Below are 21,348 nucleotides of genomic sequence, written 5' to 3'. Positions count from 1 at the left end.
ATGGGAGGTAAGTGATGTTCATAAATGGGAAGAATATGTTATTTTTTAGTCATAAAAAATATTGTTTGTGGCAATTTATATGACCCATTTATTAAGCTTTATAGATGTGGTTCATCTGTGAAACCAGTAGAAAATAAACATTTTTTTTTTTAATTTTTAGAGAAAGTACAATTTTCAATAATTGACTTGGAGGCGATGGGTTCGGGAGAATTCCAGGTACTTTTTGAAGGAATTCCATAGGATGTCGAATCTGAAAGTGGTGGTGAGAAACCACAAGAGCCTGAAGTAAATATTGACAATCTATTTGACATAAATGCAATGGAAATAATTTTTGTTGACGAGCTTCAAGGAGACCTGGAAGGTCAATGGACAAGACAAGATGATCTTCCTTTGTCTGTTCTTCAACAAAAGGAGAGGGCTTAGCAAACCATCTGGACAAAGTCAAGACATTATTTGCTCAGTATGAAAAAAGAATTTGATGAAGAAACAGGGCCCGCAATTTCAGATGACTTAGAAACCCCTACCGATGTATTTCTTCATTTATTTCCAATGGAACTGATTGAACATATTGCATTCCAAACAAATCTTTATGCCGTACAAAAAGCTGGAGGAAATACTAACAGCTTCATTCCAACTAATCCAGAAGAAGTCAAAGTATTCCTGGCAATAAACTTAATGATGGGCGTCAAAAAGCTTCCTAGTTACTGTGATTATTGGTCATCTATGCTTTAACTTAGAGATAATTATATTTGTTCACTCATGGCTACAAGGTTTGGATCAGAGCTGACGAAAAAGGTTATGTCTGCCAGTTTCAAATCTACACTGGTTCACGAGTGGTGAAGCACCTTTCCAGGTCATTAGTTGGAAAAGAACATTGCATCTATTTTGATAATTTTTTCAATTCGATCAAACGTCAAAAAGACCTACAAGCTGATATGATTTACTTCTGTGGAACTTTTCGTAGAGGAAGAAAAAAGCACCCATTGATCTAACAGATGAGAAAAGCTTAAAACAAGGACAATCTGACTGGCGAGTCAGTAAGGACGGTCTAGCATTTTTAAAATGGAAGGATAAGAAATCAGTGCATTTTCTGAGTAACTTTCATGATCCATCAGTTGCAGGAACTGCAATGCGTATGCAAAAAGATGGCCGTAGAGGGAGGTTTCTTGTCCACAACTTGTAAGTGATTACAACAAAAACATGGGCTATGTTGATAAGGTGGATATGCTAAAATCAGTTTATGAAATAGACCGCAAATCGAAAAAATGGTGGCATCGGATTATGTGGTATTTGCTGGATATGTGTCTCTTGAATTCGTACATATTATTCAATGGAAAATGTGATTCTACAAAATTGTCCCTCAAAATGTTCAGGTTATCTGTTAGCTCAGGACTTGTTGGAAGCAAGACAGTCAAAACAACAAAAAGAAAACCAGGACCAAGTTCTCCAGTAACTCATTTCAAGACCAAAGTGCCATACATAAAAGGGTTTGACAAATGTGATCATATGCCAAAACATGGCTCATCGCGGCGGTGTGCACATTGTAGTACAGCATCTGAGCCTCACTGTACAAGGTGGTTCTGTTCTTGATGCGAGGTTGGACTGTGTTTGAATGACAAAAAAAATTGTTTTGAAGCATATCATAACGTAAAATAAAAAATATAATCAAAAATGTAAACGAAACCATTTTGTCTTGGCTTCCTACTGGTAACGTGGTGAAACCACTTTTAAAAACAACAATAAAAGGCTTATAAACAATTTTAAAAAAAAATGTTTTTTAATTTATTTATTTAGAATAACTCAAATCAAATGGGGTGGCGCAACAGTCCGTTGTGAACCAGGGCCTAGTGACTTACAACTCTCAACCATTCCTGTGTGCGAGTACTGTTGTCAGGAATAACTATTTTATCTAAATTACATCTTTTAAATCAAATATTTGAAAAAAATGATATCTCCGGGAACAAAGGGATACAAAATAATTTAGTACATGATGGTTAGTATTTTGGACTGCAAGAGTTCTTGGGTTCGATCTTGCGAGGAATTGACAAATTCTCCAAGAGTAATTCTTGTCATGAAAAAAGTGCTTTCTAGATAAGCCGGTTGGACTCGGCATATAAACTGTAGGTCCCCTCCATCACTGCAATTACTCGCACACAGGAATGGTTGAGAGTTGTCAGTCACAAGGCCCTGGTTCTCTACGGAATGTTGCGCCACCTAATGTATAATTTAGATGGCGCAGTAGTCCGTCGATAACTAAGGACTAGTGACTTTCAACTCCAATCCATTACGTGCGAGTCATTACAGAGATGAAAGGGACCTACAGTTTTAATGCAGAATCCTAACGTCTAATTTGAGAAAGCAGTTTTTCATGACAAGAATTACTCTTGTTTGACAATTCCTTGCAAGAGGCAGTACCCGTGCAAAACTTTTGGATGGTACAGGCAGGGGTTAAACTCAAGACCTGTCCCACGAATTAAACATGGTTTTTAATACCAGCGTTTTAATTGAAGGTGTAACTCGTGATATTTTATTTCCCCTCACAAAACTTCGATACGAATGAATAGAGAAATCAGAAGAAAATGTAATTGTGACCATTTAGGTTTATCTATGGTTGAGATAAACGAGGAAATCGACTTCAATGATATGAAGACTTAATAATGCAAAGCTGTATAGTTAGGTAGACTATATAACACTGACGCTGTAGAAAAAAACATCAAAGATCGCATTCAATTTGATACGAGCTTCTGAACAAGCACATGTGGTTTTGAAAGAGCTCTCAAGCAGTCCTACGCACTACACATCACCTTACGGATAGTACCGTGGTTCGTACCTTCAGGGCAGGAAAAATTAGGAGATCAGAACCAAATTATATTTATTGCTTAAAATATATGTATGTGATACAACTGGTGACTTTCAGAGAAAGGATTAAGCTTCGTCATTGGTTTATTTTTATCTAAGAAACAAAAATAATTTTAATCTAATATGGACAATAAAATGGGTGAACACACACACACATACAAAAATAAAATCAAAGCATGCGGAGTATTTTTTTAAGACAACTTTAACTCAAAACTAAAACAAAAATGAGGTTCATTAAAGGACAAATAAAAAATGGATTTAAATGTGTAGCGCTACAAATTCGATATTTTTCTTTCATAATTTAATTAATATCTAATTTTTGTTTTAAAGAGTCAAATATAACTGACATGAATTTTTATTTTGCAATTAATACAATTTTTGTTTGTGAAACCTTATTGTTGCGCTACACTAAAACTTATGATCAATTTTAAAATTAAAATGATACGATAATGAAGACGACAATGGTTATACATTAGTTTTTCTTTTTTTTAACATCAACTAAAGATTAATATTAATAATGATACTAAGTAATAATATGCAAACTTAAAAATATTTAAGCACATTAATTGAGAGCTATTTATTGTACAATACATCTCTCTGTTTTTCTTTACCCATCTTCTATATGTATATGAAATATAAAGTCAAATAAAAATCGATTAAATAATAAGAAAGCAGAAAAAAGCATATTAATTAATGAATATTAAAGATAGAAGAAGTAAATAAATTTTATTAAGCTGGCTTTTGTTTTTTAGGCTACATATTATAAAAAATATTCCGTACTTCACATTTTTCCTCTGGATAAAATTCCTTAAAAATCCTTTCAATAATTGGATATCTGAAAAAGAAAAGAAATTTATTAAGTTAGTTAAAAACAACCAGTAACCAGTAAGGAAATTAAAAGACTGATACAATTAAACTATTTAAAATATCTATTCTAATATTATAAATGTTTGATTCTTTGTCCGTCCTTCACATTGCAACGGAGCATTACTTTGGCATGACATGTTTTCTTTGGAAGTAGTAACGAAGCTAGAGAGGGTTTTAAGCTACTATTTACCGCGGTAAAATGTCTCATTCACAGATCATTAGAGGAAATCTGCGGTAACACTTATAATTATATATTCAATATATATTATTATTTTAAAACAGTAATTAGCAGCATACCATTAGGACCTGACTTTTTTGGACCTATCATCGTTTCTATCACTAGGCTAAAGCAATATTAAAAATAGGAGATGGGCGGTTGTTGAAAACCGATGCCGAGAAACGTTGTTGTTCTGAAAATAAATTCAAATATATTGGATGAAGTACTCGTAGCAGAAGATATGAGGGAGTATTTGTCAATAGACACCGTCATGGATCAGAACAGAGCAGTTCATATCCAATAGAGTTTGTTAACTAGCTTGAGCTGTCCGGCGGCGTACCCTCGCATAAGCAGCTAATAATGCTTATGGGAAATTTAGATCTCCCAAAATGGACGAAAAATTATTAGTACTAATATCTTAATCGGTGTGTTTGAAAGTGTGAAAATGTAATTGTTTCTTGAATCCCAATAAATCCTACACACCAGTTACAATTCCAATTCAAAAGGATAAAATTTCTCAATAAAGTTAGTTTCGCTATGACAATTAATAAGATTCAAGGCAAACACTTAGTCTACTCTGAACGTCGAACTTGTCGAGTTGTACAAGCTGAGTAAAGTCAATGATTCTCGAGAATCTTCTCCAGATGAGTGCTAAAACTAAAGGGCGTTCTTATCCCTCTCCCTTCCCAGAATCATCACCCCTTCCGACATAAACAAGGCATACAAGCCAACGTTTATGTCACCAACTCCCATCCCACCTTCTACGTTGTAATGGCGAAAAATCTAGACAGCGGTCCTCTCTCCGATGCTCCTTCTCACCCTAGGTAACCTAGCTGAATTGTTGTTACCGAATCCCAATCCTTTCCTTTCATATCAGAATGATGAATTAACATCAACTGACTCCTCACCCTATCTCTTCCTCTCCAACCACCTCTTATCTTTATTGGGCTGGATCTAAGGTGTTAAACGACCCGTGCCGATGATCAGCTTAGCTGGGGCCCAATTAAAAAATAGCCCTGTCTCTAACGGAGTATCGGGATACCTGGCGACCTCCGGATTAACTAGCCTTATCTGTATATTGGAATTCCTACAGACGGACCTCTCTTCTTCGCTACTCGTGGGACCAAAGATGAACAAAAACAAAAATGAAAAGAATGATGCGACCGGTATCTCTTCAAGACCGGGCGGCAGTTTGGCGTCAAAGCCTTTTGCCGTATCTCCTGCGGCCAACACAGGTAAGGAAGTAATGGCAATCCATGGACCCTGCTATACTGTTGGTTGTATTGGCAGGGTTGTGAATAATGGCCCTACCACTTCTAATGAGAGAACATCCAGAATTGGAAAGGAAGCCTATATAGACAAAGGGGGCAAGCTAAAGGCCTCTGGTGCATCATTGGGAGCTAAAACGACACCGCAACAAACCACTCGCGTCGAATGGGCTAACAGCGTTCTTGCTGCATCAAGGACCAATAAAGACTCTACATCCAAACGTGAAAGGTCTTTAGAGGGGGCCATACCGACACCAAAACGGCCTCGTGTGCACAACACCAGCACACTCCTCAATCCCATTAAGAAACAAGCCAGTTCCGTGACGTTACGAAGGGCAAAGTTTTGGTTTCGGTCATTGACAGGAGCAATGATGATGGCTCAATATCGGCTGTTCATTGGCAGCTGGTCAAGGTTAAGCTCTCAGGTGGCTTTTTTAGAAAGCTTCCATTACCACTTCCTTCCATAAACGATGGGGTTTGGCATCAGGGTCATGTCAAACTCATGATTTGTGGCGACCAGACTTATACAAGCTCTCTGTCAGCCGGTTAGGTGAAGATTGGCCAGGTGCGAAGCTCGAGGTTGTAGTTAAGGAAGACATTCCTAGTAGACCTAGAGCCCGCATTTGGATTCCAATCGAAGCTGTTGGTATCGAGGACATTTTCGAGATGATCAAAGTTTGTAACCCATCCCTTCTGACGCATAATTGGAAGATAGCCAAGCTAGAGGAAGTGAAGGGTCTTTATAGGAGTGCCATTGTGGTTATCAATAAATAATCCTTGGCTCCTCTAGCTTTGACCAATGGCTCTACAAACTATGGCTACGAATCCATTAAAATTCGAATATATAAAAAAGAATGAGGTTAACGCGGATAACGGGCCTCCTACAACAACCGAAGGTAAACTCGCGGTAGGTGGGCCTGGGACGTCGCGACGTCGTGTCATCACCGGCTAGGCCTATTCTCAAGAGACTTTAGAAGGGGAAACAGTTCTTCATCTTATCTGTGCATGCCCTGCTCTGGCTTTAAAACGCAAGAATTACCTAGGAGAATTCTTCTTTAACGATCTAAATCATATCAGCATAATCAGCCTCTCACGTTTCGTTAGGAACTCAAACTGGTTCCATTAAGCTTAGGAGGAAGCCTCAATATTCATGTGGTATCACAATGGGCCATTAAACTGGCCTAATTGTACCCGTTTCCATCTTGGACAGCCACTTTAACCTAACCTAAGGCAAACACTATAAGTATCGGGGCTGAACCTAGAAAAGCTGTTTATTTATCACTTTAACAATAGACACCGTGACTTTTGGAACATCTTTGTTTCTTTTGATTGTTACCAACTAACTCATGTATACTTGCCCCTAGAACATCTAGTCTTTTAAATAAATACAAGGAAAACAATAAATGGTAGTAACAATAAGTTTCGATGGTTGTTTTCTACGGGATGACAAACTGTTTTGACATATATATGTTCTGACACCGTTTAACGCTTGGACAATGCTTCCTAACTCTGGAATTTTAAAATACATAAATTGGGTGTTGACTTGTCGAGTTATTTCTGGGATGGAGGGGGCCTACGGTTTTTTATGAATCCGAACTGATAATTCGAAAAAGCACTTTTCATGACAAGAATTACTCTTGGAGGTTTGTAAATTCTCCGCAAGAGGCAGTACCCGTGAAAAAAAACTTTAGGTGGCACATGGAGGAAGTGAACCCGAAACCTTTAGCAGGATAGCCCTAGGTATAGTATTAACTAGAGGTTTTAACCACCTCATTGTCCTTAAAAGTAAAATAATTTGGAATTCCACCCGTGGGTAAACTTGTAGCAATGTCAGCAAATGCATTTCTTTGCTTAGAATTGATTGATTTGAAAATGAAACAAAATTAATGCATTTATGTTAATAATAGCAACAGCAAAAGAACTAGGTATCCCAATCAAGAAAATTAATAAATATATGCCACATTTTTCCCCATGGAATATGCAACCTTAATCTTTCGTCAAATCTCAACAGAAATAACACACCTAAAGAAATATTTGTCCAGACATTTTTGAGCGTATTATCAGAATTAAAAACAAAAAATGGATAGACTTCTAACAACACCCTAGTCAAGAAAACATTCCAAATATACATAATTAATTCATTAAATTAAAAATTGACATTTAACTTTATCATAACTAACATTTAAGTTTACCTCAGAGCCGGAAGTCTTGTAACTTGTAACTATAATTTTAATAACTTGTTAAATAAACAATTTCGTTGGAAAACTTAAATATTAACTATGTTGCCGTACTATTCGCCTCCAATAATTAAGTGAAATTTTAGCCTGTTAAATGTGTTACATTTCGCCCAAATTGAACGCTTATGATAAGGTTATTTGTTTGAACGCTATTTTTTTCGATAAAACTCATAATAAAGAAAGGGATGAAATAAAATATTATAATAAAATCACGTTTTTATAATCTTGATCAATGTTTAAGTATTTCTAAAAAATATATAAATGCTGGCGACATCATCAGTCCTTATTTCTTTCCAAAAGAAGAAAGAGTTGTCGTAACGGGTGTTTGCGATTTAGCCATATTGATTTATTTTGTAATTCCAAAACTTAATCAGTTAAACATCGAAAACGTTTGGTTCTAAAAAGATGGCGAAACTTGTCATACAACCTTAGCCATCAATTTATAGCCAATTTGGTGACAACTTTATTTTCAGGAGTGGTTCTGTTAACTGGTCTCCCTGTTCGTGGGAAAAAAAAGGTTAACGATATGGTGCTAAAAAAAAACAAGATAATCCTGAAATTTGTCAAAAGTTTTACAAAAGCGAATAGGGAGAAAGTTGCCAAATTTTGGAGGTTAATAATATTAAAAAAAAAAAAAACATTCACGTTTTTAGGTCCGGATAGGTAAAAAGCGCTACATTCCAAAAGTAGTGGAAAGAGACCATATTCTTACTAGTGGGAAGCAGTAGGTAGTTAACAGTTTTTGCTTTAGCACGACCCCAAAAGGATATTCATAGTTCCAAACAATGCGAATATAATGAGACATTGGACCCAAATGAACAGTGAGTTGAAGCTTTTTGACCCTGAACTCAAACAGGAAGACAACATTGGGCAGCCACATACCAACGGTTATATTGTGGAGGACCTACAGACACACACAAATATTGTAAGAAATCGATCGACAGGGTTTCTGCAATGAGAGAATGGAACACTAGAAAGAGAGTAAATATTCTCACTTTACATAAATGAGTTACCAGAAGTTGTTAAAGATTGTTTAATTCATCTTTATGCTAATGATGTGCAGCTCCTGATAAGTCGCCTTTTGGGGCTAAAAATGATTCCTTAGCCTTAATGAACGAGGATCTGCTCCGCATTTCACAGTAGTAAAAAAGAACGATCTCCACCTTAATCCTGTCAAATCAACATTCCCCCATCTATCGCAAAAAATTTGATCTATCGGGTTTAAACCCGTTGAAACTTGACGACGAAACCATTGAATATGTTAGCACTGCTAGAAACTGTGTGAAATCTTTTGTAAACTAGACTGTGTAACTAGCCGCACATTGAATGTTGGTTATAACAATATTTCCCGCTATATTTATAATCTACGTCGTTATGATAACATATCCATTTTTGCAGTACGGATTTCTGTTTGTAGCATTGACAGCCTAATAAACTTTCGCTCTCTGAGTTAGCTGCATACAATTATCCAAACAAAACAACCTGATTATCTAAACGGTAAGCTGAATTTTCCTCATTCAACAAGGTCCTTTGCTTTAATAGGTTAGGTTAGGTTAGGCTATAGTGGCTGTCCAAGATGGAAACGGACACACTTAGGCCAGTTAAATGTTGTGATACCACATCAATCCTGAGGCTTCTTTGACACCTATTATCGAGCTTATATGCGATCTGCTTAGAGAGAGCAAGCACCTTGAACGTTTTAAATCCAGTGTTGGCCAGATGTTTTTTGTGGCTTGACACGTGGTGATGTTGTTCCACCTGGTGCCTGCCCTCCTCACAGCATCTTGCATTAGCAGCAGTTTACAAGTAGCGATTGGTATGCCAGTACTTTCCAAACTTTCCACCGACATCTCCTTATAACCCCTCTCTCCCTTTCCTAGTGCTCACACTGTGTCTACATAATGAGGGTAATATATCCCCTTGAGTGTGCGCTTATTATAAAAAAAAAAGAAAAAAAAAAAACGTGGTAGGATGGGCTGTACTGTACCGTTCCTGGCGAGTTCATCTGCCTTACAGTTACCTGGAATGTCTCTATGGCCCGGCACCCAGCAAAGGTGAATATTAAACTGTTACCCCATCTCCATTAGAGATGATCGACATTTATGATAGCGGCCTGGCTGTCAGAGAAAATACGGATATAAGATGTTGAATTCACGTTTTCTTTGAGCCAAGACAAGACTTCTTTAATCGCCAAAAGTTCCGCCTGGAACACGCTACAATGATTGGGAAGGAGGAATGAGAGACTTAATTTCAGTCGTTCAGAGTACACACCTCCACCAACCCCTTCTTTGGTTTTTGACCCATCTGTGTAAAAATGGATTGACTCATCCTCCAAAAAAGTCCTATCCGAAAAGTCCTAAACGAAATCTGGAAGTTTCTGTCGAATTACAATTGAGGGATGGTGTAGTCTGTGTGCTTTGGAATTGATTCTAAGTACCTTAGAATTACGGAGTGGCAAATGTTGTTGTTAGTCCACTGCGACGAAACATTGAGGCGAATAGCAGAGCTTGCAGCTATTTGTTTACTAAATATGTCAAGAGGTGTATGGTAGAGCAAGGTGTCCAGTGCCGCAGATGGGGTCGTGCGAAGCGATCCGCTTATACATAGGCAGGCTGAACGTTGGACTTTATTTAACTTATCCCTGTTTATACCTTTCTCTAAAGCAGTCCACCATACTGCCACACCGTACGTTAAAATCGGTCTGATTACCGATATGTATAGCCAATGCGTGATTCTGGGTTGTAAACCCCATTTATTACCAATAGCTTTTTTGCAAGAAAAGAGAGCTACAGTAGCTTTTTTGACTCTTTCCTGTACGTTGCGTTTCCAATTTAGTTTTTTGTCCAAGACAAGAGCCAGGTATTTAGCCTCGTCTGAGCATTTTAATTGGATTCCTTTAATGAAAGGAGGGTTGACAAATGGAATTTTGTATCTCCTCGAAAATAAGACCAGATCGGTTTTGTGTGGGTTAACACCCAGTCCATACCGATCATCCCAAAGCATTAGTCTGTCTAAGGCATTTTGTAAGAGTTCTTTTAGGATATTAAGATGCTTTCCTGAAACTGCTATAGCAACGTCATCCGCATAGGCTATCACGCTGAAACCCTCCGCATCCAGACTAGTTAGGATTTCATTCACCACTAGGTTCCAGAGGAGAGGGGATAGAACACCACCTTGCGATGCCCCTCTACTAACGAATTGCTTTAATATCACCCCGATACAATTTTCTAAATACTGAGCGTCAATTAAGTATTCATATTGTACACCTTTGGAACGCTCGCTATGACAAAAATAAGGAGCATAAGTGGATTTAATTAATTAATAGGTATATAATTTGTATTCGAATTCTGAAATTAATGTAAAGGCTTGCAACGCTTTATAAAACTAATGTCCTACCTTGTAAGCGATTTTTTAAATTAATTAATACAAGTACTAATAATAACTTTTAAAATTTTATGGAATTAAAAATATTTCTAGGGAAATGTTTTAAGGGCGAAACTCACAATATGGCTGAACAAAATATGTCTCAAATAAAAATAATAATACTTACTTTGAATGTAAGCCCCCACCGGGCGGTAGGCCTTCAATTTCTCTGCTTTGAAGGTTTTGTAATAAGTCGAAAAATTCCCTATTCTCATCACATGACAACTCCTCTGTAAAAACAAATAAGATACAAATTTAAATATTAAAACTTGATGTTTTTAAAATTATACAAATAACTTAAATTATTAATTTAAAATAAAAAAAAATTAACAATAATAAATGTATCTATTTAATTATACAATTATTGAAAAAAATGTAAGGCAAGTACAATTCTCGAGTTACTCGTGCATAATACATCAACATCTTCATGTTCATCCAATATCAATTCATCTACTTGTATTTTGGTTTTATTTAAATATTTTACAGTAAATATAATATTTAAAATGTAATGAAATTGAAATTGATCATGATTTTCTTTTTGTAATTTTAAATACCAACAGCAGCAGCAGCAGCGGCAACAGCAGCAGCAACAGAGCAAAGATTACTTCTACAATATTCGAATTATTAACAAACAAAAAACTAGGACTTTACATTTACAATTAATCGAATTTTAGTGCAACAAGCAACAATTAATTAACTATTATATTCATATATTGTCTTAAATGCGGCTTAAATAGAAATACATTGCTATTTATGTAACAAAATATGTACTCAAACATAAAACAAATGCATAGATGGTTGACAAAAAAGACTTAGAGAATTAATTTATCGAAAGAAAGAAACAAACAAATTATAAACAAACAAATCAAACATGCTTCTCTCAAAAACTTCAATGGAAACAGGGGATTAAGTTTAAGAGAAAATAAAAAAAAAACAATAAAATTAAAGAATTATATGTTAATAAAAAAGTTAACAAAATGTGAAGAAAAATAAATCAAATAAACATACCTTATGCTCACTAACCGAACCGCCATACATATTCATTATTTATTTTTTAATTATTTTATTTTACTTATTTTTTTTTCAAACTTTTTGTTTAAACAATTTTCTCATTTCCACTGTTAGCGTGTTTAGGTTTATTTTTTTTCGAAAGTGTTTTTATTTTATTCACAAACTTGGGATTTTTCAAAAACCTTTCATATTAACAAGCAAATAAATATTAAAAAATTGAGTAAACAAAAAGAAAAATTAACAAAATTAATTGAAACCAAATTTGTTAGAGTCGATTGGAAAGAAAAATTCAACACCATTATTAATTAATTGTATTATTTTTCAATTTTTATTGTTTACGAATTATTATTACGTTTGAATAAAATCGGGAGGCAGGTACAATATTTAAATTTAAATATTCTACTTCTAAGCAAGTATCTATTTTAGGTTCTTTTTTATTTTTGTTCAATAAATATTTGTGTACGTTTATATAATATTTACTATTTGTTTAACAATTATTGTGGGGGGTTTTGTGTGACTAATTTGTTAAAGAGTTGCATTTAAGAAAACAACGAAAAATAAAAAACAAAATGAAAAACGTGAGCATAAGGTTATTTTTAAAATTTAAAATTCTTCATTATAAGTGTGTGTATAATAATTATAACAATATATTATATTAAATATTTTGATTTGTTTCGAAAAAATTGGATCATTACTATTGTATTGTTTTAAAACTATGTATGAATGTTTTTTGTTTGTATTTTTGTTTTGCTTTTAAACTTTTAAAATTAGTAACTTTGATAATACTTTGTTTTATTGCATTTAGTAAAAGGATTGGCTATGATTAATAAAAATGTATCTAATTGACTTTTACACATTTGCGGAATAACTTTATGGTTTCAATTTGATTTCTATGAATATTTTATTTATTTTTGTTCTTTTTTAAATAATCTATAAAATATTTTGTAATAAGTATTTTTTAATAATACACAGTATTAAGGGCATATTTTGATTTTGTCTTGTTTGGATTTAATAAAATTTTAGTTTGTCTTAGATTTTATGTATATAATATATAAGTGGTTCCGATTATTTTGATGTTTTTGTTTTAATTTTTTTTTTCAATTTATTAAGTTTTAATCAATTCCTTTTAGTTTATATTGTTTTATTAAAATAAAACAAAACAATATGTAATTTTTTTGGGTTAGTTTTGCGATTAAATCTATAAACTACATTTTCGATTTTTTTTTTGAATATACATATTTAAGGTACAAAAGGTAAACCTATCTTATTAAATGTAAGGCAAGAAGGGCATCTTTGTTATTTGATTAACGAATAAATGTAAAGGGAAATTAGAATATTGTGCCTTAAGTGTATGTTAAATGATTTTTGTGCTATTAAAAAAAATAACGCTGATAGAGATTGTTTCACATCACAAAAGATCAGTAATTCAAGGGCTTCAAGTGGACCTAAGTGACATAATTTGGACCATTAAAGATATAAAAGATGAAATTTTCGTATTCAAACAAGAGTAAGTATTGATATTTGGTTATAAACAAGATTATAAATCACACCGGAAACAATTTAAATTTCTAAATTTGAGTTGTTGATCTTTTTTAATTCATTTTTTGTTTGATATTATTAAACTTAAGACAACCATGGATACAAAGACACATATAAACATCAGAAAAAGAACTAAAACAACTTCAGTTAATTAGTTTTCTGTTCGAGCAAAGTACAAAAAACTAATTAACTGATCCTGAAAAAAGGAGACCCTCTAAACTGGACCAACTATAGTGGAATCAGTCTACTTAACATCGCCTATAAAATCTTTCTGCCGTAATATGTAAACGTCTAAAGCCCATCGTCAACAACCTAATAGGTCCTTATCAGTGTGGTTTTAGACCAGGAAAGTCCACAGTTGATCAAATATTCACATTACGGCAGATCCTGGAAAAAACTCAAAAACACCAAATCGACACCCACCATCTTTTCATCGATTTCAAGGCCGCATATGACAGCATCTACAGGGACGAGCTGTAGAGAGCCATGCCTAGTTTTGGCATCCCTGCCAAACTCGTCAGTTTGTTCAGGATGACCATGGAGAATTCACGCTGCTCCATAAAGGTTCGAAACAACTTAACAGAACCTTTCGATGTCAAAAAAGGTTTTAGACAAGGTGATTTGCTGTCATGCGATTTTTTTAACATCGTGCTTGAAAGAATAGTGCAGAGCTCACACGTCAACACTAGAGGCACTATCTTTCAAAAGTCTGTCCAATTACTGGCATATACTGATGACATTGACATAATTGGAAGAACTCAGCGTGATGTCAATGGAGCTTTTGTGAGTATTGAGGCAGAGGCGGCAAAAATGGGTTTAACTGTTAATGAGGGCAAAACAAAGTACATGCTGTCGTCTAGAAAGGACATACAACACCGACGTCTTGGTCAAAACGTCACAATCGACAGATGTAACTTTGAGGTAGTCAAGGACTTCGTCTACCTAGGCTCCGCTGTAAACGCAGAAAACAACACCAGCGCTGAGATCAAACGCAGAATAACTCTTTCTAACCGCTGTTTCTTTGGACTTAGAAAGCAATTGAGTGGTAAAGTCCTCTCTCGAGGGACCAAAGTTTTGCTATATAAGACCCTTATCATCCCCGTCCTGTTATACGGTGTAGAAGCATGGACCATGACAAAAGCGGATGAAAGCACCTTGGATCGCTTTGAGAGAAAAGTTTTTCGTGTGATCTACGGTCCCGTATGCATCGAAGGGGAGTGGAGGAGAAGATGGAACGACGAACTGTACGGGCTGTACAGCGACGTAGACTTAGCCAGAAGAGTAAAAGTCCAACGACTAAGATGGTTGGGTCACGTAGAGCGCATGGAAACCAATGCTCCGGCCCGGAAGGTCTTCGAATCCGCACCCACAGGACAGCGCAGTAGAGGAAGACCGCGGATCAGGTGGCGCGTACAGGTGGAAGGTGACCTCACCCAACTTGAAGCGCGAAACTGAAAACATCTAGCTAGGGACCGAGCTAGATGGAGAAGTTTGTTGGGTGAGGCCCTAGTTCACACAGGACTGTAGCGCCACCTTAAGTAAGTAAGTAAGTAAGTTCCAGCAAATTCGGTTTTAATCAAAAAACTATCTGACATAAAAACTCTAGAAAGCCTACTGCGTAAGTTCCAAACGCATCTAACCGCTTTTTCAAATAGGTGTCGGCAAAATGTGTTAGGTTTTTAACCCTTCTACTAAAATTTCAATAACTATAAAGACTTTATTGATCATTAGATAAGCTTCAGAAATAATTATGCGATAGTTATTGTGATCAGTGTCCTAACGTTTAGACCAGTACTAGTCCTAGAATTAGTATATGATAGTTAAATCGGTATCAACTCATTTCTTTACACAAATACTAGAACCTAGTCTATAAATTTATTATTTGTTAGGACTCGTTCCTAAGCAACAAACTTGGACCAGGTTAGTATAGCAATTTTTAGGTCCCAAATCTGTACCTATTGATTCCTTTACAGAAGTACTTAGATATAGTCCTGTCAAATAGGTAGGTTCTAGTTAGAACTTGGTACAACAAAATCCATAGCAGGGTTTCCCAAATTTTGATTTTATACATTAAATTTTCGAATGGATCGCTAGCTTAAGTCTGGATCTTTGAAAAAAGCAAGTGAATGCACCCGAAGCTGCTGAAGATTTTACAACTGACGGGTTTTTCAAACGAAATCATAATTTACATAAAAAAGTAATCCAAATGATTTCACTGATTTTATTTTGTTTTTTAATTTTTATATTCCATACACTTATTTTAGTCCGAAGAAAAATGACGCAATAGAGACAGAGCCGACGTTAGAAATTTCAGAAGGTTTTGAGTTTGATAGTTGCCTAGTACTAGTGCCACGGTGATCAATGCTACAGAAAAAAGGTCAGTTAAAAGGATGTACCATTTGAACTTTGGATTTGCTAAAACAAGTGGCACGAACAGTGCAATGTTTTAGAGATTCATTCAGATGTCAAAAGCAAACCGACTTATTTCTTCAAAAGAAAATATGCTGAACTTACTAAATCTCAAACCATTATTACTTATCATATCACTCAAAGGCAGTGAACGAAAATGTGTTGTTGGCGTCCTACTTGGTAAGTTTCCGAATAGCGCAAACTGGTGAAGCCATACCATTGCTGAAAACTTAATAAGGCCATGTGTTAAAGACATTGTTGAATGTTTGTTGGGTTAAAAGGCTAAACAATTTGTTAACACCGTCCGTTTGTCAAATAACACAATATCAGGACGAATCGGAGACTTAGTGGAGAATTTGAAAGGTTCTTAACTTTTACTAATAAAAGTCAAAAAAATTGCGATGCAAATGGATGAATGAACGGATTTTGCAGGCTTGGCTATTTTAATAGTATTTGTGCGCTACAATCCTTTCAAGAATATTTGCTCTTTTGCAAGCCGTTGCCAACTACTACAACTGGTGCTGAAATTTTTAATTTGATTACAATTATTTTTAATGTAAATGACATACCATGGGTCACGAACGGTGGCTAGGCCATGACTGGAAAAACGTTCGGTGCCGTCGCAAGAATAAAGAAAATTATTAAAGGATGCACCAGTAGCCATTGCGTTCTAGACCAACAAAATGCCGTTTTCTCTTAAAGAGGTGTTTGACGAAAGCGAGAAAATAATTAACCTTATTAAATCACGGCCAAAGAATACAAGGCTTTTAAAATTATCGTGTGATGACTGGGTGCGTCTTTACTTCTTCACGCAGAAGTAAGATGGCTTTTTCGCGGAAAACACTAACGCGGATTTTCGAAATGAGGGCTGAAGTTAGAACCTTCCTCATTGACGACAACTTTGATTTGGAGGGCATGCTGTGTAATAAACGTTGGTTATTGAATAAATGATTTGAGCGTATCAATTCAGGGACTGCGTAATACATGTTACTGCGAAAAATGGAATATGCGCAACGAAATACACTGCTTAAAATTTCTGAAACAAAAAGTGCTCCGCTACTAAAAAAGATTGGGAACCGTTGATCTAGGGCGTTGATACTGGAATGAAAGCAATAAAGTTCTTTCGATTTGGCAATTTTTCGACTGCTTTAAGTAGATTGATTTAGTTATTGGTGGCTTAAATGTCTTTTAAGATTATACAAATATCATGCACTCTGAAGACAAAGCGTAACAAGAAGGTGTTCGTGGTATAAACCATAAGCCACCAGAAAGACTTGTTTTTGGCTTATTTCAACTTTATCGATTTAAAAATAGCAAAAGTTTATATGGCCATGAAACATAAGAACAACATAAGATGACGTCGTTGGTCGATTAAATAGCACGTACTTCTGTATGTAGATAAATGGACATATGCTTTTGAATAATTAAACAAATGTAAAAATAATATTTAAAATGCCAATCGGTGTTAAATCAAAGTTCGACTAGTTTTAGACGTATTTCTTCCTAAAACTGGGTCCTAGTTATGTAAAGAATTGTAGGGGTACTATTTTTTTGTTAGAATCGAAGTAGTACCTGGCCTTATTAGACTGGATATGAAGTATAGCTTACGACGCATGTGAAGAACTTTTGCATAAGAGTGCCTGGTGTCTGGTTTAAGTGAAAAAACATTGATTTTGCAATTTGGAGTTGTTTCCTTATTTCCAATAATTAAGCAAAGAAAATTTCATACATTTTTTATTTTTAGATTAAGTTCACTAAAAATTGATTGTTCACATTTGTCTAATATTGGGGGCATAAAAACCGTTTCTTACCTAATTTTTTTCTTTGAAAAACAATGCCGGAAGTAATATTTGATGTTTCAAAAATGTGTCTTTCATTCAAAAACAGTTAAAAAGTACTTTTTTATTTTACCAAGCCTCATTTTAAACGCACTATAATAATATTAGCTCATATTTTTGGTAGTCTAAATAAGATATAGTTGGATTAATTGGTCCAATAAAAAAACGATTTTTGGAAAAGAACTTTTCAATCAACAAATGTTTCTAAAGGTGTGGCCTCATAAGAAAATACAAAGCGAATCATTTAAGCTAGGAAATAAGGTTAAATATTACTGCATCGTTTGTTTCACTTTTGACCAATTGTTAAAAATATCGAATTTAAAATAAAATTTTCATTTTTCAGCATGAATTTGCGCCCACTTTTTTCGAGTTGGTGAATTGGCAAAGTACGATCAGAAGTGAATAGTGTTTGCTTGATTTTTCTACTTTAATGCATATTTCATCTTAAAAAACACAATCTAGGATTTACTTTACAATTTTTCAAAATACGAATTAAGAGCAAAGTTGTATTTAAAATCGGTGAAACACTACTTTACGTTTCAATTTTTAAATAAAGTCTGAAAAAATGAAAAGTCTGTTTACTGAGAAATTTTCACAAATTTTGTCAAAGCTAATTTCATCTTAAAAAACACAATCTAGGATTTACTTTGCAATTTTTCGAAATTCGAATTAAAAGCAGTTTTATTATTTTAAATTGGTAAAAACCTATTTTACGTTTCACTTTTTAAATACAGTCTGAAAAATTGAAAAGTCTTTTCCCTGTGCAAATTTTGGGATACACTTTGCACGATATTTTTTTTTTTGAAAAGTTGCAAAGTGAAAAATAAGATGTGTAAGGTTAAATAGGCCCCTGAAAATCAACAAAAAATTATCTGCAAATCTTGAAAATATACAGTGAGTGTCATTAATATTCGGTTTTTATCATGCAATTTCTTTTTTCATATTTTACACTTATAAACATTATTATACTCGTAAATCTTGGTATTTGTTTATTTTATTTATGAATGAATGTATTCTTTACAATTGATCAAAAATTATCCGCCATTTACCATCCTCCGCTAAGATTATTAGATGTAAACGCATAAAGGCTGAATGTAAACGCTCCATTAATATTCGGTTTTTTCTTCCTCTGCTTGTTTTGACATTTCTTAAGACTAACGGTTTTTTTTTAATGTAAAATTAAACCAAACTAGTCTGTAGGTTTTCTGCGTACATTTGTAAAGTAATTAGAAGTCTAACATTATAGAATTATTCAATAAATAAAACATGGGTCGTAAAGGACAAAATTCGAGTCTTTAAACAAGAAATCTTGATATTATTCAGCACGAAAAAAGTGAAACTTACAAGAAAATTGCAGAGTTATTAAATATGAAGCCAAACACTGTCGGGGATATAGTCCGGAGATACAAAAATGAAAGAAGAATCGAGATAAAGAGAGGCTTATAGTACGAAAGATCAAAGCTAATCCTCGTTTAAGTGCCCCAAAAATAGTTGAAGAAGTCAGAATTGAATGCAAAAAGCAAATATCTGCATTCGTCGTATCATCAAAGCATATGGCTACAATGGTCGTGTTGCCCGAAAGAAGCCCTTCATTAATATGCGCAACAGAAAAATTCGAGTCAACTTCGTGAAGGAGCATAAAAACAAGGATGCAAGTTGGTGGGACGACGTTATTTTTGCCGAGAGTAAGTTTAATCTCTTTGGTTCAGACGGAAGGGTTATGGCGGAAACCTAACGAAGAGCTAAAGGGCAAAAATTTAAAACCAACAGTCAAACATGGCGGCGGGCACGTCATGGTTTGGGGTTGCATAACTGCAAAAAGCATGGGGAATCTTGTCTTCATCGACGGCATTATGAATAAAGAACAATATTTGAGAATTTTGAGAGAAAGTTTGAGACAAAGTGCTGAGAGAATGGGTGTTTTGCGCAGTTTCAAGTTTTACCAGGACAACGATCCGAAACATAAGGCTCATGTTGTTAGAGAGTGGCTACTCTATAACTGTCCAAAAGTTATCCAAAAGCCTGCGCAATCCCCAGACTTAAACCCCATTGAAAATTTGTGGGATGAATTGGATCGAAGAGTTCGTGAAAACCCCGTTACTTCAATAAGTGGACTTAAAATTCGACTCCAAGAAGAATGGAACAAGATAAGTGTTGAATATCTTTCCAAAATTATAAAAAACATGCCTCAAAGCCTTCAAGGAGTCATATCCAATCAAGGTTATCCGACAAAATATTAAATCATTTCTTAAAAAATTAATTTCTTAACGATGCATTTGTGTTTTTAGATAAAACCGAATATTAATGAACTTTTTTTTTTTAAGTTTTGTTCCTTTTCTATTTTTTTCTTAGTTTAGCTTTTAGTTTGGTAACCAAAAATTATACCATTTAATAAGAAATAATAAGTTCTTTTTTCCCAAGCAAGAAATAGTTGTATATATTTTATTTTTAAAGACCAAGCCGAAGTAAAAAAAAAAATTAAACAAAACGGCAGTCACTGTAACTAAAAACTTTAAAAGGGGATAACGAACTGAAAACGATTCGCTTCGTATTCCCTAATCAGGTCTCTGACTTTGTGTGCTCAATCGAAGGCGTAGATATGAAAAGTGGTTAAAAAATGACGTACATTATGTTTTTCAGCACACGCTTGAGAAAATTTAAAGAAACTAATATTTCATAAGATATTCCTCTTTTTCAAAATGACCAATTTTTTCTCCGCTAGCAGCCGTATTTTACATCGATTAAGCATTTAGTATATGAGGTATCGGAAGCTACAATGAACCGCATTACATAAAATGTCTATGCTTCTCAATCCTTAACAGTATGGATATAATTAAATTAGTATACAAGGATGCGTGGGTGTTATTTTAAATTGGTTATTATGACAAAAACTATTAATTTATAGTCGGGATTAAGTATATTAAATTTTCTCTATCTTAACTTAATTCGAATAAACGTTTCGAGTGGGTTATAAAGTAGGTTAATGTTTTGTGCTATCATCTAAAAAAAGATCATCATCTGCATGATGTACAACAACTACCTTCAAGCTCTCAATAAATCTGTTTAGAGTAACAACGTGTATTAAAATTATTCCTTAAACTATTCTAATCGGTTCGTTGCCTAAATAAAAAATTTAAAAAGATTAATATTTGTTCCCTTACTAGAATTTAGGGTCTTAAGTAGACCTAGCTTCCCTCGAATTTTATGGTCGTATATTAAAATTTAGTCGCCCTTTGAATTGACTTTCTCTTTGGGGAAAGAAAAGTTTATTTGGGGTCAAGTTCCCCATGGCATAAACAATTTTTGTAGGCCTTTAAAATTGTCGTAGATTTTCACAATATGACCCGTACTTAAAATAATTTTAAAAAGTAAACTTATTTATTTAATAAGTTTTAAGACCAATTTTCTTATGATAATTCATTTTTTTTCATTGCAATATTTTAAACATGTAAATAACCATTTTGTTTGGACTTAAAACAAACTTTTATATCTAAATAAAGGCTTATCAATCTTAATTTAAACCCTAGAAGCATGATTTATTTCTGAACTACACGATCTTAGGGTAATCTGTTCAATTAAAAGATTAAATTTAATGTTATTTATCTATCTCAACTCAACTAAATAATCTACGGTTGGTTTCTTATCTTGTATTTTTTTAACCTAAAACTAATAAATAATAA

General features: G+C 34.3%; 1 protein-coding gene across 3 annotated transcripts in view; it reads right to left on the bottom strand.

Annotated features, from left to right (window-relative positions):
- Positions 1-21,348, bottom strand: part of LOC129943026 (protein phosphatase 1B) — a 77,150-nt gene that overhangs the window by 2,355 nt on the left and 53,447 nt on the right. For all 3 annotated transcript variants that reach the window (XM_056052227.1, XM_056052230.1, XM_056052228.1), the window contains 2 exons: positions 10,999-11,101; positions 3,640-3,694 (listed from right to left, as the gene is read on the bottom strand). In XM_056052227.1, the coding sequence (XP_055908202.1) occupies positions 3,640-3,694; positions 10,999-11,101 (158 nt within the window). The remainder of the gene's footprint in view (positions 1-3,639; positions 3,695-10,998; positions 11,102-21,348) is intronic.

This window comes from Eupeodes corollae, chromosome 1 (assembly GCF_945859685.1).
Source record: "Eupeodes corollae chromosome 1, idEupCoro1.1, whole genome shotgun sequence".
Classification (NCBI taxonomy): domain Eukaryota; kingdom Metazoa; phylum Arthropoda; class Insecta; order Diptera; family Syrphidae; genus Eupeodes; species Eupeodes corollae.
The sequence above is the reverse complement of the archived record's forward strand: the minus strand, read 5'-3'. Positions and strand labels throughout refer to the sequence as shown.